This window comes from Lepidochelys olivacea (assembly GCF_965140295.1).
Source record: "Lepidochelys olivacea isolate rLepOli2 genome assembly, chromosome: 2".
Classification (NCBI taxonomy): Eukaryota; Metazoa; Chordata; order Testudines; family Cheloniidae; genus Lepidochelys; species Lepidochelys olivacea.
The window spans coordinates 207939735-207965347 of record NC_140412.1 but is presented as its reverse complement, the minus strand read 5'-3'; the positions used below and the strand labels follow the sequence as shown (position 1 = coordinate 207965347).

The window sequence follows — 25613 nt, the reverse complement described above, 5'->3', positions numbered from 1 at the left end:
TTGATATAGAAAGCCAGACACCTTTAACTGAGTTCCACCCATATTCATATTCGCAGATAACTAGGATAATTAACCTCACCTGTAGTAAACAGGTTCCAATCATCTTTCAGGCAGATTTATTTTATGTGGAATTAATCATAGTGGTTTAGTGACCATCTCCAAGATTTATTTTTAAAAAACCGAGTTATAAAACAATAAGACTATACCTCTGTCCTTACATAAAATATACAGACTCGTGATCTCCTGATGCAAAGTCCACAGAGGTTTGACCCCCCAACCATATTTGCTCACAGAATTGATGCGCCGTCTGGGAACTGCAATGCTGTTTATTTAAACAACAGAAACAACCCTGCCAGAACATTCCAGTGCCCACATATATTTAGAAGTATTGCTACAGGTGATGCCTTGAACTTGACCTTAGGTATGTTAATCAATGAAATACATGCTGGGAGAAAAATATGATTGTATTGCCTCCTATAGAAGGTTATATTGTTATATTGGAATTCAGGGTTACAACAACGAAGCTCAGTTCTTGTGGTATATATAATATGCTCTTAATATTAAGATTTTAAAGTTATAGGTAATAAAATGTCGCTATGGGGAGACAAACTCTTTTTATTTTGGTTATTCTTGGGGGCGGAGATCCGCAGTTTGCTGTGCATCCTAAAAAAAAGTCGGTCCCTTGAATTCTCAGCTAAATCTGATTTTATAATACTCAGTGTTTTGGCTAATTTAAGCTGAATTTTAACAGCGATAGATACAAAATTTTAAACAATATTTTGTCCACTCACCAAGGAAAAATATCAGATTCTACTATGCCACTCTGCTAACTGTATAGGAGAGCCCTACTCAAGAATCATGAAACATACCGACCTAAAGACATTTCTTCATCAAGGATTGTTTCAGGGGGCGGGTACAGGAAGTATCATTATACTGAGCCTGTCAAACCAACGACTTCGAACATTAACATATTTTGATGGACGCTAAGAACTGTATTATAATAAAAGTTACCTGTACTATGTAATTTTTAAAATCTTACATTTGTAAAACACAAGTTTAAAAGAAGTTGTGGATTGTAAAATGCAATAGCTTTACCACACATGTTTTATATTGTTCTGTAAGGTCTTCCTTTTGTGAATTTTAGCTATGCAAATAAAATACAAGGGTGCTTATACAAATATTTCCCCAAAAAATCCTAATCTGATTTGTCTTGAATATTCCGGGTTCATCATGTCCATCGTATTGTCAATTTCCCTTTCCTGGCACTTGTTTAGCAATGGTTCAAACATCAGTATAGATATAAATGAAACTATTTAGCAACACAACAATACATTTTATACCATGCACGTATGTAAACTTTTCAAATTCTAACAAAACAAGCAGGGCTGAGATTGTTAAAGCTGTTTATATTTAGACATATGCCAACCATTAGCTACGGCTGAAAGCAATCCAAGCCTTCTTTGTATTAAGACCTATTCATTTTTACGTCTACCCAGCGGCATCCCGAAGGTTAAGAGCAGACTGGCCTAAACCACTGTGCTTTCCGATTATTTTTAACCTAGGCTGGGCACAGCGGCGAATTTCTGATATACTAAACAAATCAAACTATGCTTGGGGAGTTTGAATCAAGGTGATTAAAATTAACTTCGGATTCATTTAAATTGGTCAGTTACAAAATCCGGTGGAAATTTGTTTTCGGACATTCCACATATAGCCAAAACCAGGCAGGTTAAATAACCATCCTAAGGAAGTATTAAGGAAATTCGCCAATGGATGGCTTTATTCTTGTCGGGTTTTTCCCCTCTCCTTAATTCTCTTGCAAGATTAAATAATAACAAAAAGAGGCAAACAATGAAAAAAAATTACTCGGAAAAAAACTCAACCCATTCTTTTTCAATTAAATTTGAGCAAACTCTTAGAGAAACAGACAAACGCAAATCCAATTATTCAGCACCGTCACTACATGCACCCTCTTTAATCTTGGGTTTGACACTCCCAGCACCTTCCATCTTTCTTTAATGCTAAAACCCTTTTGTTGTTTCCACCTATGTGGTGCTCCGTAGCATCTTTGGGCAAGTTGGAGCCTTGCCCCCAAGCGACCATCAGAATTAATACTTTTAACAATGGTTTGATCGTCACCATTAGCGGCACTCTCATTCCCCCAAACTTCTGAAGCGAAATCTGTACTTCTGTGTATATCTTGGGAGAGAGATAAATTAGAGGGTTAAGTAGAGGGAAGAGGAGGAGGATTGGGCAGAAGGCTGAAAAACCGCCGCAAAGGCCCTCCAAATGACATTGCTGTACAAATCACCGGTCCCACACTGTTTTGAATTCAACATCAGCAGCAGGGAGAGGGAAACCATTGAGCAAGATCGAGGAATAGCATTTAAATCTTACCCCAGAGTCCGAGATCTTCTTCCCTTGTGCAAACTTCAAAAACCAGAGACTAATAGCTAGGATCCCGCGCCTCGATTGATAGATCTCAAGACGCCCACTCAGTAGTGGTTTTCCTATACATACAGTACACCTGGTCCACAAAAGTATTTCTTCTGGAACTCGAAAGGTTTTTAATCGCACTCAGGCACGCAAAGAAACGGAGCCGCTAAGGTGCATGAGCTTTCTCACAGACTTCAGCTTAGCCTACTTGGAAAATGCACCAGTGTAACATTCTAAATATTTCTTTTCTCAGTCCTGATAAAATTTCCAACTGAAATTCTAATACAACAAAGTAATTGCAATAAGCTAACTGCAGCATAATCCCATCGCCCTAGAGGAAAAGTCCAAGAGTTTTTGATCACTGGACACCCTGACGTTCCCTCCCCAATACACCGTGGGTCACAGTACAGTAATGACCGTGGATTGTGCGTTGTAGGACTTGACCTTTACTACGTAGAGGAGGGCCCTTTCTTTCACGCTGCAGGAGGAGAGGGGGGAAGGGAAGATGCTCTCTTAGGGGATCTTTAATCACAAATCAGATCTAGGAGCGGCAAAGACCATTGCATTTCAGCACGCCATATTTTCACTGGTGCTTTTTCACAGAGCGTTAATGAACATTTGCATTTCGTAGCTGCAGTTAATGAGCCAAATCCCTACAAAGGGGGCAATTAGCAAGGAAGGGAGAATAGGAGGCTTCCAGGAAAATAAGCAATAATAGGCTAAAACACCCAAGCCAATCCCACATTTTGGGGGAACTGTCCCGTCAGAAAATAATTGTAATGTCAGCAAAACTGGCCACATGTGCAAGGAGTCAACGTGGTCCGAAGTTTATTTGGGAACAAGTATAATTTGGGAAAGAAAACGACTATCCTTCACATTTTTTCTACTCTTTAACCACAAGAAAATCTTTAAGGACAGCTCTTCAAATCATCATTTTAAGTTCATTTAAAAGTTCCGAATGACGACAAACCGCCTTTTTATAGCATATCTGTTTTTGGTTCTAAACACTGTTTTGATTTCATTGCTAACGCTGCCTACACAGACACTGAAATGTGTATTTTACTTAAGACACAGCAACATTTTGTAAACTTAAATTTATAGTTTGGAGGTCTAAATATTTACCGCTTGTTCAGATATGCAAAAAATAAAGTCATTTCCGTAGAAGCCTGACATAATTTTATATCCCAATGAAGTACAGTTTTAAGCACCACAGTTGGTTTCTTTCGAAATGATTTCTTAGAAATCCAGTAATTTTAAACGGAAGTATTTTTAAGAAAGAGGAAAAAGACATACTTTTGCCGTTAAACTAATTCCTTTTAGGAAATATGTTGCTGTCAAGTTTTATTTCCCGTTGCAAACCACCTTTGTTATTGCCAGGAGTTAAAGGCGGAGATAGATTAAATGCCATCTTATTCTCTTGCTGAGGAAAAAATACAAAACATTTGTTTTACTCTTCCGTCCTCATCAAATATCATAAAACATTTCTAGTCTTTGGGAATTCTAAATCCAATGTTCTAAGGACGTCAGGCATTAGAAGATTATAAATCAATATATTCAGACACTTGGAATTAAGGTTTATGTTGCTGAATCCTGCAAGTATGAGGCTGCGCTAATCTTTTTATCTTTAATTATGTTTTGCATTTTGCACTGAGACAGAAATATTACCTTCACATTACAGTTGCCATAAATGCTCTAAATATATAGCATTAGCTCGTCTTCTTTTTCTTCTATATACAGCATTTTCCAGGGATCTGGGAAAGCAAAGTTAAAACCTCTAGGTGTCTTTTATTTGTTCTGATTTTAAAATAAATAAAATAATAATAAATAAATAACAACAACAACAATCTTCCCAGGATATTTTGGGTTATATTTAAATGTAGGCAAATACAATGTTGAATGTGTATAACACTATCAAACATTACAGATACAATAACTCCTCCCTCCCCCCAATGGTAATATATTTCTGGTAATGTTGAGAATATAAATAATGTTTTTTCTCAGATCTATGTGCATGGGAGTACTTTGTGAAGTACTGTATTGCGTTTGTTAATTATTTTCGTTGGTGATATATTTACCTATAAAACACATATTACGGACATATTTTAGAACGTTGGCGTCAGATTGATGAGACGGGAATATATAATACAACAGCAATTTGTACTTGAAAATGTATATGCCAACAGCTTTTGGATGGTAAATTAAGGTAATAAATAACACACACACACATGCATATATAGGTGTGTTTATGTATACTCAAGAAGACAGCATAGATAGAGAGATAGAGAGATAATCGAAAATAAAGCAGATGATCATATGTTTCACAATTAAAAAGAATAAAATGTAATCAGTGAAGTGCCTTAAAATCATGGCCTTAACCTATACCTCTTCATGTTTGCCGGCAGATTATTCGATAAGTAAGATACAGCGAATTTCCCTCTCCCTACATTTTATAGCGCGGTCAATTTTAAATAATTATTCAATTAATAAATCAATAAGCGCAGCTCATTCTTAATTTGTTATTAAATCAGCTGACGCATTGATAAGTAAAACAATTACCAAATGATCATGCTAAATCCGTACGTGAGGTCAGTTATTGGCCCAATTCTGCAAATCCCTAGCAAGTAAATAATTTTACTCGAGTGAATAATCCCAGCAAGATCAGTAGAACTCACCTGACTATTAACTTTCCCCTGTATAAAGAACAGGAGGGACTTGTGTCACCTTAGAGACTAACCAATTTATTTGAGCATAAGCTTTCGTGAGCTACAGCTCACTTCATCCGATGCTGTAGCTCACGAAGGCTTATGCTCAAATAAATTGCTCAGTCTCTGCCACAAGGTGCCACAAGTACTCCTTTTCTTTTTGCGAATACAGACTAACACGGCTGCTACTCTTTCCCCTGTATGTTTGGTAGAGTCGGAGCCTAAATCGGAAGATGGCTTGCCAGACACTTAATGGGGGACGTAATGTGCCTTAAAAAAGAAGAGCATTCTGTCTTGCTAACTACGCTTACTGTGATAACAATTCTTAATAAAGCACGATCCTTCCATTTTTAGGTGTTGGCGTATTCCCATTAACTCAATAAGACTATATAAGAGCTAGACCCTGGTTTGAATTATTGTCATACGTCTGCGCCTTGGGCCTAATCCCGCTCCTGCTGGAGTCAATGGGATTTTTCTATACTTAAACGGGAGCAGGAGAGGAACCTTTATTTGTTAGGAAAGAGGACCTTATCCTTCTTCCTTTGAAGTCAATGGGAACTTGCCATGCATTTCAATGAGAGCAGGGTCAGATCCAAAATGTTATGTTGCTCCTGTAAGCATCACAATTGAAATTGCACACTTTTTACACTATAAAATACGTACACTGTAAAATATATAGACACCAGTGGAAATTTAAATCCAGTAACCTAGTTTCAGCACAGGGATACTTAGCAGATTTAGCTGGTAGGTAGTCAATCTGAACAAAATCTCCCTTCATTAGTTCTGATAAAGAGTTACTAGAAATGATTTTAAAGTTATTTTATTAAACCTATTCACATTTTTAAACAATTACTCTTGGGTAATATGTCACTGCTACTGCTTTTGGAAGAGTTTGCTAAACTATATATTAGTATAATATATTTAAGTGCAAATTATATGCAACTTGAATTGTGCAATACATATATAAATTACGTGTAAATTATATGTAATTTGAAGCATGTTGTATACACAGTATATAACTAAAGAAATAAAAATATACATACAAAGTACATACGAGTGTAAATGTGTGTGTTTGTATTGGTACTTCTTCAGTCAAACTAACGATGATAACAAAACCGAGAAAATATGCAGACAATTCAGTATCTAAACTAACACTTTTGATCACCGAAAATATATATAAATGTAGTAAATAAACGCTAACTATATATATAGTGAATGAGTGTATGTGTGTATATACATATATGCGCACATACACATATAATTTATTAGATATAGAAATAGTTACGGTTATATATATATAATTACTGTTTATTTACTACATTCATATATATTTTCGGTGTTCAAAAGTGTTAGATACGGAATCTGTCGAATTCAGAATTGTAACTAATTCCAGAGTATAGTGAACGCTTTTACATTTCCTTTCACTACATCTTAGAGTGCTACAAAAACAAATTAAAAATTATGACTCAATTCAGCTTTAGGGTGAGATTCTGCTCTCAGCTACACCAGTGAAAAGCTGGAGAGCTCCTGTGAAGTCAATGGCATTGGTCCAGAAATACTCCGGTGTAACCGAGCAGAACTGGGCCTTCAGATGTTCCCCTGTAAAATGCAATGGTAGGCCATTCTGATTGCTCTCTTTCTTAATATAGAAGCATAAGCATTCCAGGGTTTATTAGGTAAATGTATACAGTATCATTAGATTGATGCATCAGTAGATGTTTGTTTTCTCCTACCCCCTTTCCCCGTTAACAGACACCCACTCCTGCAGTTCTTAGTCAAACAAAACTCACATGGACATCAATGGGACCGCAGAATACCTCCCTAATAGCCCAACGCAACAAGATGCTGAGCTCGCTTAACTGCCTTCTAGTTCAGTCGGCACTGAGGGACCACAGTACATCTCAGGAGATGATTAGAATTTTGCACAATCCGAATCTGTGCTTACGAACGAATGGATTGCAACAGCAGTATAACTGTCCCAGACCCTTAATAATTCCGTCTGAGCAAATCATAAAATGAAACTCTTTGATACTTTGCAATGACAGGTTCTTCCTTTTGGCCTGTTCTCCTAACCCTTAGCTACAGAACACTTTCACTTCATTTCTTATGTAGTTATTTAAAAAAAATAGAAGTCAATATAAAACGTTGTAATTGAAATACTGTATGTTTTTATTCTCAATGATTATCTTAGCACCAGAGAAATGTAGGTTAACATATTTTTAGTAAGTGTCACGTAATAGTGGCTGACTTGTGAAGAGATACAAGTGACCGTAGTAATTATTAATTTTGTTACTGGATTGTTGTGTGATTTAGTCTTATAGCATTTCAAAAATACAAAAATTCACTTCCCTAACACACTATAGGAACCTGCGAGAAAAACCAAAATAAAATCCTGCAGGTTTTCTACACAAGTTTGAATTCTTAGAAAGTCAGCTGATATTCTGAAATATCAAAACCTATTAAGTGAAATCTCTCAGACACAAGAAGTTCCTGGAAAACAGACATTTCTGCCCTGTATACTTATCCAAGATTTGCGTTAAAGTTAGACTTGTAGATCTAAGCTCCAGAAAGGCCTCTATTTTGACCTATGAAGAGGTAGATTCCTTTGAATTTCTGAACTGTAATCCTAGAAGTCTATAGTTAGTACGGTATAGGATACTTTTATTTGCCGTAAAGGTTTCCCAATAATTCTAATTAGGGTAGCAGACCACCTTAGGAGACAGAAAAAAAAGTTATTGAAGACAATTTTTTTGCATATCACAAGTCTTGTCAACTGGCAAAGACATTCACAAGAATCAAAGGCTGGTATGCAGCTTCTTAATAGAAATTATGGTCTTCTAGACTCAGATTAGATGAAAACTGATTTCAGGACAGTTCAGTCTATAATATAGCTCGATAAATATAGATATGAAGTACAATATCATATACAACATAATATGTTCTATTTTCTTTCTTACGCTTGATGTGTGTGTGTGTGTGTGTTCCATCTGGACAAAAAGAGGTAAGACATGTAAAATAAAGGCCAGGTGACCGGCCTTGGTTCCACTGGAGCTCTCTCGCTACAAGGACGAGTTGGAAACGCGAGGTGGCGCCCTTGATCTACTAATCCTAGAGACGACTATTCATGAGCTGTCAAAAGTCAAGGTCACAAATTGTCTTTTTTTCGTCAAGGTCAAGGTTTAAGGCCTTCCTAGTCCTGGCACTTCAACAGATTCCAAAACCTTCCCGCGTAGACATATCCAGTCCTAGCAATAAACCTTAAACACTGCCATCTCTGCGTTTGTAGGTTTTCTAACAACTGTTTTTCATTTTCATTCAGGGGCTCCGGCACTACACTGATGTCATTTTTTCCCCCATTCAAAATACCTGACTCTTTAACCTGACTGAAACATTTATAGTTTAGTAAAGCTAGTTAACAAGAGTCCCCACCCCCAGCTAAATAATTTACAGGAAAATATATGAACTATTTAAGTGATCGAAAAGAACGTTATTACAAGACAGATACATTATTTTTCAGGAAATGCATGTAAATATGGAAAAATAAAGAGTATTTCTTTCAGGTTTTGTTACAGTGACTATTTTATTAACAGTAGTAATACTACTAGATCTATCTACACGTCTTGAATTTTCATTTTCAATAGAAATGTAAAAAATAAGGGTGCACAAATACATTTCCACAGTGCGCTTTTTTATTATTATTTACAAGATAGCATCTTATAGTGAATAAAAACAAAAATAATGTGCTGGTTGAAATAACTGTTTGGATTTAAAAGGTGCTGTAAAATGAATCCCTAAACTTCTTAATGTTGCCTCAGAATAGACAATAAAAAAGGTAAATGACTAATTACTTATAGATCAAAATATAGAATATAGAAATCAAAATATTTTTGGGAACACAAAATGTATTTTCAGTTTGGAGTTCTCCGAGATTTTTTTTCCAGAAAGGACTTTTTTATTATAACAAAATGCCAATGTTCACGTATTTGCATCCACCCAAGAGTTAAACGTTTTAAAATTTACTGGGGTTTACCTATTTAACACTTCTTGAAGACCATTTGAGGTGTAATATATGTACAGTTCTTTTAGAAAATATCTGTCATACTGTGTGCAGGAAACAGTTCGAATGCCAAAAAATCAGCTATTGAAAAAGAACTCAAAGAAAGCTATTTCCAAACAAGTATTAGCCTTTCTATCCCCAATAGTTTGCATTGTTTTTAATTTGCTCCACAGAGTTTCTGTCATTACTGATGCCTCTGAAATTCTTATTCAGTACCTTCTCTTCATACATAAAATGCATTTCTTGAACATACAGTAATTGTATATTTTCACTATGATTTACCTGAGCAGTAATTCAACATGCAGTTTGGATTGCAATGGAAGAAAAAATATGTTTACCTCGAACTTCTTATTTGAACCAGCTTTCAGATTATAACCATTAATAGTGTTCTAGAATACTAAGGTCACAGAAATACTTACAAGATATTCAATAAAATGTGTATCTTAATTGAAACTGAGCATTTGAGAGGTGGGCATTTGGGCTCTACAGTTTATCATTTAAACTGTCTGGTCTGGATTTCGTTGGAACAGTCAGTCTTAACCATTTCCTACAATAATATTTTTTTAAATGCTATAATTCCAAAGATACAGATCTCTTGTTATGAAATAAGAGGTTCATTGTCTTTTTTAATTATTATTATTTATTTTAATCTGGACAAAAATAGTTCTGAAACCTGTGAACTGCTGCCTCTCCATTTTAATCCATTAACTGGTAGTCTTCAATTTGTTGATAACTTTTTTCTCTTTGACCCTCCTGTTTTGGAACCAGATTGTGACCTGTCTCTCTGACAGATTTGTAGTTGCCGATATCCGTCTTCGTTTGTCTTTGGTAATGAATTTATTTGTAGCATATTCCCTTTCGAGTTCTTTTAATTGAACCTTTGTATAAGGCACTCGTTTCTTTCTCCCACGTCTGTACGAGCTCGCATCTGAGGGATGCGAAACGACGTCTGGAACAAAAAAAACATATACGTAGGCATTATAAAATTATTACTGATTAGGACATCTTCAAATTGCACAGAGGTTAAATCTACAGCGAACTTTTACTCTACCATGCTCAACAGGCTTGGACACTAAGCGACCGTTAATGATATGCGATTTTTTTTCTATAGTAAACAGCACTCAACTGAAAAAGTCTTGATTCTCTCCCTCTCTCTCTCTCTCTCTCTCTCACACACACACACACACACACGTCCTGAAGGGACTTTAGGAAAAAGTATACACTGTTTCAATAATTTATGAAGTGTGCAAGTTGCACTATTTATGGAAAATTCTTGTTAAGCGTGAATGAATAATACCCTTTTTAGCAGACTTTTCCACCTATTTCCCTTTCTAATGCCATAAGTAATTCAAGCAATCATACCTTGAATTCTGGAGCAAAGTCACTCCTGATCATATTAATACCCACCAGAACTAGTATAAGTGTATGTGCGCGAGGGGATGCGGGAGGAGGTGTGAAGAGGTCAGTTTTAAGGTTAGCTGGCATGTTTCAAAAATATAGCACAACCAGCAAACCAAAAGCAGCAGCAGCAGCAAAAACAACAGCAAGAGCTCAATACTACTTCTAACTAGGTCTAAGCGATAGTAAAAACATTGCAGGAGGACACAAGCCATGCAGGTGCATTACCCGGGAGAGTGGATTTCCAGAGGTGGGGTGGCTGGGTTTGATCTTTGGGGCAGTACACTTGCCCATTCCACCCACTGGTGATTGCCCAAGGCTGATAACTCTCCATGGGGAGTAAGGGCTCATGCCTGGGCTCTCCAGGACCTCCAATTGTGGGCACCACAGGCATATCCAAATAACTCGGCACGGGTTGGTAGGGGCCAGCAGCATAGCCCTGGTAGAAAGCCAGTTCCTTAGCCCGGGAAGTGAACTCTTCGCCCGAGACCGAGGTGTCCATATATTTATCCGCAAAAGTGGAGCCGGGCTGCGCGCAGGACTTGATGCCGTTGTGATGGGTCATGCGACAGGGGTAGTAGCCGCTGCCAAAGTAGCCGTAGGGCAGGGCGGCCCCGGAGGAGCTCTGCACGGCCGCCGAGCAGGGGCTGCACTGTTTGACAGCTGACTCTGCCATGCCAGAGGCCGGCGCTTCGCTCGACGTGTAGGCAGCCGTGCTGGGGGCGGCCAGGGATGCGGGATGAGCCATCAGATTCCGGCACTGGTTGGCCGCCGCCGCTGCCGCAAAGTTGCTGCCTGCATGAAAACCTTCCATGTTCTTATTGATCTCCTCCAGGCTGTTGTCGTAGAGGAACATGACGGGCTCGATCCAGCGGGGATGGAGGAGCACGGAGGCTGTCATAGCCCGATCAGCATTGAGACTAGTGGCTCTTTTTTAAAAGCCCCAAAGACTGAAAAAAGAGATACTAAATCTCCGAGACTTGACCAGAGCTGACGCGCCAGTGTCGCGCCAGGCGAGAGCCCATTGGCCCGCCAGGCCCCACGTGATATGCAAAGCAGCTGATAAACATCTGAGGAATAAAATGAAGATAATTAAATAATGTTATAATCGTGCAGGGGCTGGAATTCCAGCAGCGGGCGGCACAGACCCGGGGCTACCCTTTCCACTTACAAGTGTGCATGATCAGGGGGAATAAAAGGTTTGCAAAGAAGAACAGGTATTTCCCCGCACCCCACCCCCAGGCGTGATTTCCCCTCAGTCTATTCTGTGAAATAATTTCAGCATGATCTCCATGCTATTTACAATATCTCTGAAATTCAAAGCCCTCTGCATTTCAACTGTTCTTTGCCGACCAGTCCGCTGGTAGGTTTTTGGTTTTGTTTTAAATCTCTCAGACCCACATCTTAAATTCATCCAGGTGTCGTCTCACCTGACGGTGACATAATATTGGTTTCTGAATCTTTAAAAGAAAAAATGTTAAGGGTCACACTGTCCTTTGGAATAGCATCAGAATAGATAAAATATTTTAAGAAAAGTCTGATGTCTCACGTTTTCTTCCTGCCCGTTTAAACTCGATTACACTGGGTTTGGCTTTGTTTTTTTATTCATTTCGATTTTCTTTTCTGGAGAAAAAAGCATCAGAAGTAGGATTAGAATAAATAGATCAAGAAATACAGATCGGCATCACGGGTTTTGAGAGACAAAGAGTTAACCAGATCTTAGTCTTATTTCGTATTCTAATTATAAAACCTGGGGCCTACCATTCTAATTGAATCTTCTCTGGCTGTAAAATATTACCGAGGATTATAGATTGTGCGTTACTGTCCACAATCCTCTTTTTGTTGGAAAAAAGTTGCTATGCTAAAGCTTATTTTTGTCTTGCCAATGTTAAAAGTAAGTAATGCGTAGAAAAGGAATTGCGCTTTCTTTTTAATGCAGAACACTTTATTTTCTAAAAAAAACACCAATGGTACGTTTTAATATACACGGCTATTGCTAACACTTTTGTACTGTATTTGCACATAGCTGCATAGTACATATTAATATATAAACCCTTTTAGTCGAACTGTTGTTCAGTGAGTGAGTGAACTATAAATATACAGTTATTTAAAATAATATGTCTCGAATTTACGTATATGGACAAAAATAACAAAGATGTTCATAGACTGAAAACTAAATTTTTAGCTGCATGTTTCCTTGTTGCATGTCTGACAGCGCGATCTATTGTTAGCTATTGTGCTAACGATTGACGTTGCTGCATTGTTTTCAAAGCTTTGCTACAAGCATAGCGTTAAGATATGCATTGTTTTGGGGCTGCCTTTTCCTTGAACAATGCAAAGAACTGATTTGCTAGCTAGTTTAACTATCACTTTGGTGATTATCTATTTTCAAAGGCAGACACAGAGAGGTATGTATTGGGTGCATGGAATGATATGTAACACATGGGACTGTTGTCGTTTGTCTGGTTATTTAACAATATTGAAGCGATTTCTATCAATTGTAGCCAATAAATAGTTCCCATTTTATTCCCTAAGATCTTTTCCGCATTCCTTTTGATGATCAAATGCAAATATTTATTCCCCAGTATTTTTTCCTTTCATTCAGGCTATAGCTTTGAAACCTGTGGAGTCCCAAAAAATTGCTTAGCTGGCATTATTTGTGCAGATTTGTTTCCCCTGATTTCTTTATCTCATTCTTAAAAACGCATTGCAACGAGGGGGAAAATAAGAAAACACAGCTATATGGGCAGTGCTGTTTTACATACGGGTTAGACACGGCTAGAGGCCAAGGTCAAGTTGAAAGTTGTAGTCTAGCCAATGTGAGAACTGTCATTCAAAGCTTGAAGACCCTGTCTGATTTATTAAAAAGGAGCAGCCATGAGAACACTAATCTCCCTAGCTGTCCTCTCACCCCTCCCTCCCGCCCTTTCTTCTTTAGTTCAGCTTTAAAGCTTTTTCCGCCTATCTGCCTCTGGTTTTCAAGTCTCTTTCTACAGTTATAGAGAAGCCATTTGAAATTGTAGCTTTGAGACGCGATGCAAACTGTACAAGAAGGGTGGGGGCATCCGGTATGCTGTTTTTGTTTACCCACTTGGCTTTGCTCCAAATCCCTGTGCAAAGGGGAGAAAAGAGATTAAACTAAAATGATCACACACACACACACACACAAATTGTAGGCTGGAAATGGGGGCATGCATATCACGGCTGATAAGCCCAATAATATAATTGCACCCATCTGTTATTTGCAATGATATGGATGAAAGTCATATTTAATAGTACCCTCCCCTTTCCACCTCAAAATCGTCAAAATAGCATCTTAATTGTATATGCTCAATCAAAAAACAATATTCCTGTTTGTTCTGGTTACCTAATTGTTTTGCTAGCACTCAAGTTTAACGCGTATTGACACTGAGAAAGGATGAAGATGTCAGCAATTTCCAGCTATATTTTTAAATAATTTGCATTCTCATCTATATGAATAGAATTCCTTTATGTTTTAATGAGTACCTGCAACTAAACAGTAAAACTAACTGTTCAGTCTGAAAGCTGTCAGATATCGAGCAGAACAAATGGTATTCGAAAATAGTGGACTTTGTAATGAACACTGGGTATAATAATACGTTTGAATTTCTTTCCAGGCTTATATATAAACTATTATCTAATCCTAACTGAATACCTTTTGGTGTCCCAAAACAACGTATTTGGATGTATCAACTAATTCCACCAGAAATTATTAAATTATTACTTTAATCCGTTTATTTGATTTGACCATCCTCTACAACACGCATTATTGGAAACGTAATAGGATCATTTAAATGCACCTATATATTCAACGGAAGGACTGGTCAGAAGCTTCCACTAACCTGTGTCCCTTTCAAATCAGGCAAGGTCAGAAATATACTAACAAGAGATAAAGTATCATTATTCTTCTGAAATTTGATGGCGAACCTCCACAGTGCTTTATAATTTTGGAACGAAATAAATCTCCTGAGAAGTTTCCTCTGAGATGAGTATTCATTCTATAGGGGGATAAGGGTGAGCACTATATTCACCAACAGAATTTATAATGTGCTGAACTTTTTCAGTCCCATTCAGCTTTTATTGATCAGAAATTGTATTCATCTAGTGAATGGACGCCCTGCCTCATCTCTACAGGCAACAGTATTCTATTTCAGCTGTGCCGGATACTCACTGAAGACCAGTCTTCTCTCGGTTACACCGGGGTAAATCTGGATTAACTCCACCAACTCGCAGATGTAAATTAAAGCGGAATTTGGCCCTTATCACTAGCCAGGACCACATCCTATATTGCTCACACAGTCAAGACTTTCACTGAAGCCAATGAGTTTTGTCTGAGTAAAGACTGCAGGAGTTTGGCCTTACACCAAACATTATTAATAAACTGGTTTCAGAGTAGCAACCGTGTTAGTCTGTATTCCCAAAAAGAAAAGGAGTACTTGTGGCACCTTAGAGACTTAGATGCATCCGATGAAGTGAGCTGTAGCTCACGAAAGCTTATGCTCAAATAAATTGGTTAGTCTCTAAGGTGCCACAAATACTCCTTTTCTTTTTATTAATAAACTGTACAAATGCTACTAAAATGGCCATATGGTCACTTTTTAAAAAATTCTCACAGCTTCTCTTGAAGTCACACACAGTACTTTCAATTAAATGTCATGTTTTGCAAACAGGGAATTTATAGGCACAGAATTCCTAGAAACCGAATGGGAAAGGGCTTCCTTAGAACAGTTCCTTTGTGTAGTAGCACACACACGTCAACAGTGCAACAGGTACGGCCGCTTACAAATACTTTTATTTCTTATTACATAATAAAAGCCAGAGAATCGCTCCACCCACAATCTGAAACTATAGGAATTAAAAGGAAATCCAATATTATTTTCCCACCTTTTTAATTGAGCTAATTAATAATCTTAAGGGGAAACGTGTGGGTCTTAACCCAAAAATATCGGTTAGTCACAGTTAGATCCTTCTAAACAAGCTAAAATAACTTTGTGGGTGTAGGATGATGTTAATAACTAATAATAGTCTCCGTCTTTAAGAGACCAGAAGTCTTGGAAGACACAAGAGTAAAATGATAGTAGGAGCAGATCTTTAATCGAATTTGATTTTCATGAGCAAATGAAATTTACCTGCCATAACATTAATTTGGAGGAGGGCTGTCAACTCTGGCTGCTTCCATAATTTCTTCGCATTCAGTATTAAGATAAACATTGCTCAGTTAGTTTTAAAGACACTTTGTATTTCAGGATATTCATGTGTTTCTAATGTAACTAAGCAGCTTTACGAGCAGCATTTGCAGGACATCTTAACTCTCTCCCTCCCACTGCGTGCTGGGGGTTCTGAGATAATTGCAAAATAAGAAGAATTGTAAAAGAACATGCAAAGGGGGGAATAAAGTTTCCTGAAAAACTGTTAAGGCATTAACAAATACAGGTCCATTTCTCTTCAATATGATGATGATAAAACTCCCTCGGAATACATTAAATATTTGTATAGGTCTATCAATCCATTCAGGCTTAAAGCTACCGCCTCAGATAAATAAGATGTCTTCAAAACTAGTATAATTGTTTTCTTTCATCCACAATGTTGGACATTGTTTCATGTCTAATGTTTATTAACATAAGTGATCAGAATCACACTCTTTCGCTGATTTCTCTGGAGGAATAGGAGAAAAGGTGCTGGAAATATTATTTAAAGAGAGGCTGGGGCACGCGTCAGGTTTTGTTTGTGTGAATGGCCATGTTCCTTCTTGTCACTTTCTGATTTTTCTGTAATTTTTTCATGCACAGTAGCTTCAGAGAGAGCCGTATTATTTCTTGGTTGTACTGGGTGGATTACCCCCAACAGAAGTTTTTTGGTAGTAATGGAGAACATTTTCTTAAACTGTAGTATAAATACTTTGATAAACAGAAATATACGCTTGGAAGCTTTCCGTAAACAGTAGTTCGGACTTACGGTATGCAATGATAAAGTCCCACCTACAGTTTCAATTAATTTTGCCTTGCCATGTAAACTAAGGCAGATTCCTCCACAACCGGTTCAACCCGTTTCCACAAGGAAAACAATGAACTTCTTCTTCTTCCTCTTTTTTTTTTCTTTTTAAGTAAATCATGATGAAGATGCCAGACTGTGAAGTGTGGAAGTGGAAAGTAGTTTTACCTGGTCAATTACATCTTTCTGCTAAAAAGTTCCACCATGACCAAGTATTAGCAGTAGATAGCAATATGCTAATCAAGTGCTAATCTCTTCTATAATTGTTCTGGTAGCCATTGGCGTTCATAATCTAACATTTGGGGTGTACGTCACTTTATATCTTATCTACTAACTGGTCACAATTTTGGCAAACTAAGTAAAACTAGAGTGTACTGAGCTCCAGTTGCTTATACTTTCCACTTCTGCTGGGAGCTTGTATTAATTGCTACCACATGATTACATACTACATTGTTGCTGATTACAATTAAATGTATCCCTCAACCTTTCTCCTAAGTAGTTCCCTAGTTTCAGGCCCCCCGTGCCATTTATTTCCATTTTAAAAGAACGAGAAGAAGAGTTTGAATATAAAGACTTTAGGAATACAGGAGAAATATTTATCACAAAAATTTTATCGCTATAACATTCCTTTAATAGCGTGCCATTTACATAACATCCTATTAGCGCTGATCAGTAACCGGGGTGGACTTTCGTTCTGCCTGCAGGAGAAGCAGTTTCTTTACTTTTTGGCGTTAATTCTTAAACCAAATCTTCACCCATGAAAACACTGAGATAATTAGAGGCAAAAGGGTTGTATACAGCATCGGGAGGAGAGAAAAATCACACATGAAATATTGAAGCCAGCAAATTTCACACATGAAATTTGCGAGCCAGCAAAAATTGAACACATTCTCCTATTGTACTTTTTTATTCCCCCTTCAGAGGTGATTTTAAGGATCAAAATGTTGAGCTGAGGAATAGACTTTACCTGTCATTTCTGTGCTGCTCAACTGAACTCCTTTCCTTTCCTTTCTTGAACTCTGGCTAGATTCTAGTGCACATGGATTGTGATAATCTCACGGCATCTTTAAAGCGTATCCTCAAAGAAATATGGATCACTAACGCGAACGGAGTGAAAGCTGACTAAATCCTCCCACTAAACTACAGATACAAGCTACCTGATACATTAATCGATCTCTTATGTTGCTATAAACGCGATGAATCCCGTTAAACCTGTAAATTTTACTCAAGGCTCTGCATCTGGCAGGAGAGTCACAGCCCTTCTGTTTTGTGGTTAGAGAAGTATATGATTGAGTAATAATCCCATCATGTAAATCTGCCCTCAAACAATCAGACCTTATATTTAACCTTTGATATGGTGAATATGGGTGCTGTGTGCAATTAATTTCCCAGTCAGGCTGATGGGCCACAAGGCCCATTGTGCTCTCAAATGCACTCGGTTCAACACTGATTAAAATCAATGGGCTAAAATCTTGAATTTATTATGCTGGCAAAGTTTCTATTGAAATCACGGGTTGCAGGACTTGGCCCAAAGGGAGCCGTGTTTGCAGATCTGAGGGCAGAGCTGGGCCCATTATTCCTGGCAGCTATATACATTTATTCTTTACATTTCTGTGTTATAGTCTATCCTTACGAATACCCTCAGTGGCTACTATATTTCAGCAATGAGAATTGCGTGTAAATACACCTGCACCGTATTAAGGTGCACTGGATTTTCTGCACGCCTTTATCTATTACCTGTCGCTTGGTGAGTCCAAGCTTAACAGGGCTATTTTGTCTTACTCCAGGTGTCAGGAACTGGTTGTCTTGAAGGACTCTTTCCAGCTCTGCGATTTGCTGTTGACTGTGTGGATTGCCCTTTCCCCTTTGTCCAGTATGTAGCGTTTCCTGAGCAGCCAGGTCGAATGAAAACCTAACCATGTTTCAATAAAAACTTCTGATATTAGATTGTGTTGGTATTTAGTAAGAACTGGCATCCAATAGCAACAGGCACAGAGCTTTAATATTATTAATTGTATGAGTTTTGAAAGTACACACAGATGCACAAAATAGGCATTGACGATAAGAGCTCCCTTCCCCAACAGAGGATATTTAATATCCAGTTGACAGTAAACGTGTTACTTATAGCCTCACGGTAGTTGTTCTTTACTATAGGTCCTTTTCTCCTGATATTTTCATTTTGACTCATTAAACACATTTATTTTTCAAGAAGGAGACTTTATTCAAGTCTGGTGTTGAATGAGCAAATTTAAGAGGATCTTCATAAGGAGACACTTCTATAAGGGGAATTTAAATAGTTACACTAACCATACATGTCTAATCTGTGAGCTGCTGGTGTAAGATTATGCTCCACGTGAACTTGATCCTATAAAAATCATGAGAGGAGATGGTTTAAAAAGTGCAGTTACCTTATCTGCACATTTATTGTCATTATCGAAACAAATAGGTTAGAGAAAATATGTTGGTATCTTCTTACAGATATTTTGCTTTATTGTTAGGCATGCTTCAAATGATTAATTATACATCAACCATTTCCCAGAATAAAATTAAATTAGACCAAGATATTAATCCATCCATTAGAATTAGTTTTATATTTCACCACCTAGACATCTTTACTAAACTTTATTATACATGATCAGTATATAACTAATAGAGCAAGAAAAGGCCCTAAATAAGTGTATTATAAGGTATTTTACACTTTAAGTTAATACATTACGTGCCACGCAGCATAGCTGTGTTCACTTTAAATGCAGACACTAATGTCTTTATGTTCGTAGTATAATAAGATATTAAATAAAGTTCCTAAAGTTGAAATATATATTTACTGTGAACATAATATGAGACAAAACAAGTTCATAGTATTGAATGGCATGCATTTCTGAATGAATACTTTACTCTCTTTTAAATTTTATTTTTTCCATAGCTTATTGTCTGTTACGTCTCCTTTATTAGATGAGACAGTACATCTATTGGTGGCTATTACATGAAAAATTCTGCTCTAAATATACAACCGTTTATAGTACTTGCCAGAGATTATTTACTCTGTATTTTGTAGAGAGTGTATGGAAGTAGCTTCTTAGGCTACATTTGAAACTCCTAAGGGTCAACAAACACAATAACAGTCGGCACTGAACTAACAAGCAAACTGTAATATAAGGCAACTTCTATTTTGTTTCCTCCTCTTACTGCCTGACTTGTCTGAACTCAAGTTTGTATGCACTTTGTGGGAGGGACTTTGTCTACTTATTTCCTTGCACACTTTGGGACCCATCCACATTGGGGCCTTTTAATGTTAACATCATATAATTAAATAATAATGTATTATATTATATTAAGTGTTAATATATTTGCACTGTATAGAGTGCTAAACATAAAAGAGCGCTCACACCCACAGTAGCCCGGATCCCGCTGCCACTAAATTGAATGCAAAACTCCCATTGACTTCAGTGGGTGAAGGATGAGTCACAAATTTAAATAGCCTTAGGCCGGCAAAAGTAGTTGATTTGGAGCACAAGAATCTCTCTATGCAGCCCAAGAGATGTCAGACCAGAGAGTCTCGCCAAGTGGTGAGAATGGAGTTGCCGATATAAGCCAGAGTAGCCATACTAGGTGACAAATTCAGATTGGCCTATTAGTTTGTGTCCAAAATATAGTATTTGGCACAATAGTGGGACAGACAAAGGAGGTGTTTTTAATGCCAATATTTCATGTAATTCTTCATAATAACCCATACCCCATGCAAAATAATGAAAGTCTATCCAATAAGGTTTCAGAGTAGCAGCCGTGTTAGTCTGTATTCGCAAAAAGAAAAGGAGTACTTGTGGCACCTTAGCGACTAACCAATTTATTTGAGAATAAGCTTTCGTGAGCTACAGCTCACTTCATCTGATGCTTATGCTCAAATAAATTGGTTAGTCTCTAAGGTGCCACAAGTACTCCTTTTCTTTTTATCCAATAAGGGTTAGTCTGCAGATAAATGCACCCAGTAATTCTTTAGTACAGATACCTGAAGGTAGAAAGTATCAGAGGGGTAGCCGTGTTAGTCTGTATCCACAAAAACAAGGAGGAGTCCGGTGGCACCTTAAAGACTAACAGATTTATTTGGGCATAAGCTTTAGTGGATAAAAAACCCCACTTCTTCAGATGCAACATAGCTGAAGATAGAGAATTCTACAGTTAACATGCACATAACCAAAGGCCCCCTTCCTGCAGATTTAACTACGGTTGTGTTAGCAGCTGAATATCCGCCACTTATTTCTTACTGTGAAGTAGCAACTCGGTGCCTGCTAGTAATTACCTGCTTTCATCCACTTGAAAAAAGCCATATTTCTTTAAAATTTCTGGTGTAGAATGTGGTGTTATGTCAGGACATATGTCATCGCCCGGTGCAAGGGTAATTTGATGTAACCTAAAGTAAGGAATCATGTGTCACATCACATGAGAAATTTAAAGGCTGATCTGCCTTAACAAAGAGTAAGTTTTAATTGTCTTTGGAAGCTAGCTGTTCATACAGTTCTCAGGGCAGTCAGTACCCAGCCTTGTTCCATGCAGTATAAATGAAAAGTTTTGCCAATGTCATGTACGAAACCTGTTTGGACTAAGGTAATATGGCTATAATATTCCCTGAATACCGGAGTGCTCCATATCAGCCATAAGCAAATCAACAATTTGAACAAGTAAAACTGGCTACAGTACATTGCTGTGGGAAGACAGCACGGGACAAAAGCACTAGGAACACATGTCCTGAGGACAAGTATGTATCAACATCCCGACAGCTGAACTCTGAATACTGCAGTCTATGCCATAACACTTCAGGAAATCTTACTAAAAAGGAACTGTCTGTGCACGAGGTGATGGAGGCATAAACTGGTATGTCAATATCACTTTGGGATGACGTGGATCTAAATCTGTAAATATTTGGCAAATAAGGGAAAGATGACTTCGTTGTCCTATTAATTTTAGCTGGGGGGGGGGAAGATATTGCCCCCAGTTATCCTAGATGTGTCTAAAGGAAAGATCAGACATTTGTACTGAAATTATGTTGTTGTCCTGCCACCTAAAAATCATGACACAATTAATCTTTGGTCGGTCCTTTGTCTTCTACGGAAGGACTCAAGAGTCATAAGGGAAGAAAAATTGTGTTTGACACTTTAGCTGGGAAAGGGACACAGAGTAAATTCCAACCGGGGAGCGTCTTGATGTGTACCTGGGGGATTAAAAAATGGAAATAGGATCTGGCTCTTAAGAAGTATGCAACTAAGAAGAGTATCATAGCGAAGATGAATCCCCATGCGTATAAGGAGATGGGACCCAAACAGTCAATTATCAAGGTTGCTGTGCCAATTTGATTGGAAACATCAAATGCTGCTGTTATATGTACAGTATATAGATGCATTTCCAGCGCATAAATCTTACTTGCATATATAAAAATCATATTATAAAAAAGTCATAAAGGACCTTCTAATAATTCTGTGCATAGAAAATTTTCACAGTTGGGTTAAAGGACTTGACGACAAGCAATGCTGTCCTCAATGACCGAAACACTGGAAATTTTCTCAAGGAACAAAATAGTAAATTATGCCCAGTTTTTTCAAAACTGTGCCCCTAAAATTAGACTCCTAATTCGGTCTGCGGGCACCTAAATATAAATGATCTGATCTTCGAGGTGTGGAGCATCCATAAATCCCACTGGAGTCTTTGGGAACTGCACATACTCCACATCTTTAAAAAGCAGGTGGTTTTTATTTGGGTGCTTATTTGAATTTAGGAGCCGAACTTTTGGCACCCAGATTTGAACATGCTGTCTTCGGGCCACACCAACTGATCAAACCGAACAGCAGAAGCAAGGTTCTGCAAAAGAGGTTGAAGATAGGTCCACTGATGAGAGAAATGGCGCAGCTGATCACAGAAGTGCAAGCGTGGGAAGAGCCTTTGGACCTCCACCTCGGCATCATCCTAAAGCCTGGGCAGGTGAAGCCAGCTTTTTGCAGATATGCTGTAGCTGAGATACATCATCAGATGCTAAGTAAGAGATGGACGTGACCTGAGTTCAATAGGGAATGAAAAAACAAAGCACAGGCCGTCTGCGCACTGAGATTGGGCAAATACACCACCAAGCAAAACAGTCAATTCTAGTCAGACCAGATCTGGTTAGAGTCGGGAAAATTCCTGTGTGTCTATGAACAGACCACCGACCACGTGTTCCATTTTTGTTGCCCGAGATTCCATAAAGCACAAGATGGTCATGAACTCGGGTGGCAATGTGTATTCCAAAGCTTAGGGCCGCAGCCATCCAATCATATTTATTCAGCTCCCCATAAACACCAGCATAACCCAAATACTGTTTTTTGTGCCCATGAAATGGAAATATCTAAAGAGTCCGGTATGGACCGCAAAGGTCAGATATAGTGTCATAAGGGTAATTCAGAAAACTTCCAAGTACATCTGCCGACTGGTTAAGACAAAATATGAAACAAGAAATGAGCAGACAGCTTCTCGCCACACAAATCCATCAGATTCCAGCTGCAAAAGTAGATTCAGTTCTTCGCATGCTCCTGCATGTTCGTGTTACTTTGCTAAACACAGTGATACGCTGCGGGCATTTATTACAAATCAATAATATATAGCAAATGTAAACACAGATCTAGAGGCTTGGGAAACTTTTCCTTCCTGAATTTAGAACAGCGGCGCTAAACTGAGGGCTACAACAGGAAGGGTGGCAAATGGAGCTTTTTCCTGGAATCCGGGTCGCCATTGTCCGCTTGAACTTGACCAGGGGGATGGTTCGGTCTTGACACCTCTAGGGGGCTGTGCTGCTTTCGACTGGCACCTGAGCCTTCCAATCGGGGGAAAGTGGAAAAAGAAATGCAGGGGGCAAGCTGGTCTTCCTCTGTCCGCAGATGGCAAGAAAGGGAACTTCCAGAAGACTCCACTTCGTAGGGTGGATAAATGAGGTCAAATCCTAAATCATCAGAATGGAAAGGAAATGGCCTGGAAACTTGTAAGGAGGAGAAGGAAGGGATGGAAGTTGTGCATCCACAATTCCTGGGAAAGATCATTGCTGGCTGATGGATCAACCTGAGCTGCAATTGCAAGAATTTCCCACTAGATGTCTTACCAGTTAATGATAATGGAAGGGCTCTGTCCTCAGAGTTTCCACAGAAAGTCCGATTCTCCGGACTCTTTGAAGCCTTCTATCCCGTTTTGAAAGCAAACTCTTTTCTTCTTTTCTTTTTACCCCTTTTTTTCTTTAAAGAGAATTCTGGAGCGCAGTAGACTAAAATACGGATTTCTCCGCAGACAGTTTCTGGTGTACGGCTCATGCAATTGGAATCATTTTATTAACTTTGATATGTTTAAAAAACTTAGCGAAGCTGTGCGCATACCTCGGATTAAACGTTAAACATCTGAAGTCAAGGACGTGCGGGTGGTAAATGAGTTTACTTTGACATTTCTACTTTAGAGCAATATATAGTACAAGGTTCATTTTAGCAGGATATACTGTGCTCTTTTAAAGCTTTAAAAGCACAAAGTTCTTAACAATAGAGATTGTGTATACAGGCTGTTGCTACCTTAAAGCATAAAGAGTCTCAAGAAATTGATTCTAGTTGACTATATTACATATATGCAGGCACCCAATCTAGTTATGAATGCCTTGCTCGCTGTTAAACTCTCGCTTTCGATATAAATATGTACACACATATATATAAAACACTAAAATATGTGTGTGTGTGTATGATAGAGAATGGTATATAGGAAAGTATATAAACATTATATTGATATATAGATATTTATATACATATGTTTAAAATACAAAAAAAATGCTCAGAGCTTTTCCTTTGAACATGAGGAATGATTTAAAGTTATTTGAAAAGTTAATCTCAAATTATCTCATTAAAATTCCTTCATTTAAAATTGTATTGATTGATTGATTGTTGACATTGATGAATTCTCTCTCGTCAATGTGTTTGTGGAGACCTATAATCTGAGATCACAAAATATGTTGTATGAATAATGAACAAAACTAAAAAAAATAATGAAATAACATGAAAGGTAAATCTGCTACAATTTATTAATTATGTCGCTAGTACCTGGTTTTAAATTAGACATTTTCTGGTTAAGACTTACAATGGAGTGAAATCTGGATTGTTTTACTTTGTGTTCTTTTTACCGTTTGGCACTGAAAAGGCTTGTCTTGAATTTTTCTTATAGATTTTGGAGCCTAGGGAGCGAAAGGCAGCATTCCGGCATGGAGTTTTAGGTACTGGACATAAGCATAAGCATAGAAAAGGCCTAACTATCTCAATTCCTATCATTTTCTTTTGTCCCCTGCCCCAGTCTGTCCTCACCTGGGCTTTTCATTCATCTCTGAAAAATATACAAACCAACCCGAAAAGCAACATTATGTACATTGTTAGAAACACTAGGGGTGGGGGTTGGTTTCGTTTGGTAGTTTTACAAAGCCAGGCTACGGAGAGTCAGCTCCCAAGTTCATGTATTGCGTCTCAGACATCCTATAAGCAATGCTTCCCACCGAGAGAGAGGGGCAAAAGTCCCTTTCTCAGGGCTGTCGAATCCCATGCTTCTATTAAACACAATGACAAAACTTCCATTGATTTCAGTGAGTGGAATACCGGGCCTTTCTGAAGTTTGTGACCTACAGGACCTGTATTTATCACTCCTAAGCATGAGATGAAAACATTTCAGATACAAAATTACTGATTGACTTTTCAGACGCATTACACTGTACATTGATCTGATAAACAAGCAAATATAAAATAAGCATATGTGCAAAAACCACTGTGCTACAGCCACTAGTCAAGGGGGAGGTTAAAATAAAAACCTCCGCCTCTTCACTTCCTCCCTCTCCGTTGATTATCTATAGTATAGTATAGTGCAGTAAAGAAGTGCTGCTATTATTTCTTCTAGGAGATTTATCTGAGTTAAAATATTACTTATGATCGGTGTAACTGCATCCAACAGACAGAAAGTGATAATTTATTCTGTGC

The 25613-nt window shown here is 38.0% G+C and overlaps 1 protein-coding gene across 1 annotated transcript; it reads right to left on the bottom strand.

The window, feature by feature from the left end:
* Nucleotides 1-9874: 9874 nt before the first annotated feature.
* HOXA13 (homeobox A13) lies at nt 9875-11494 on the bottom strand (the record flags this gene model as incomplete). The annotated part of the gene is made up of 2 exons (XM_084621403.1): nt 9875-10144; nt 10822-11494. The coding sequence occupies 2 exons, from the start codon at nt 11492-11494 to the stop codon at nt 9900-9902; spliced, it is 918 nt and encodes a 305-aa protein (XP_084477529.1). The 3' UTR covers nt 9875-9899.
* Nucleotides 11495-25613: the final 14119 nt, after the last annotated feature.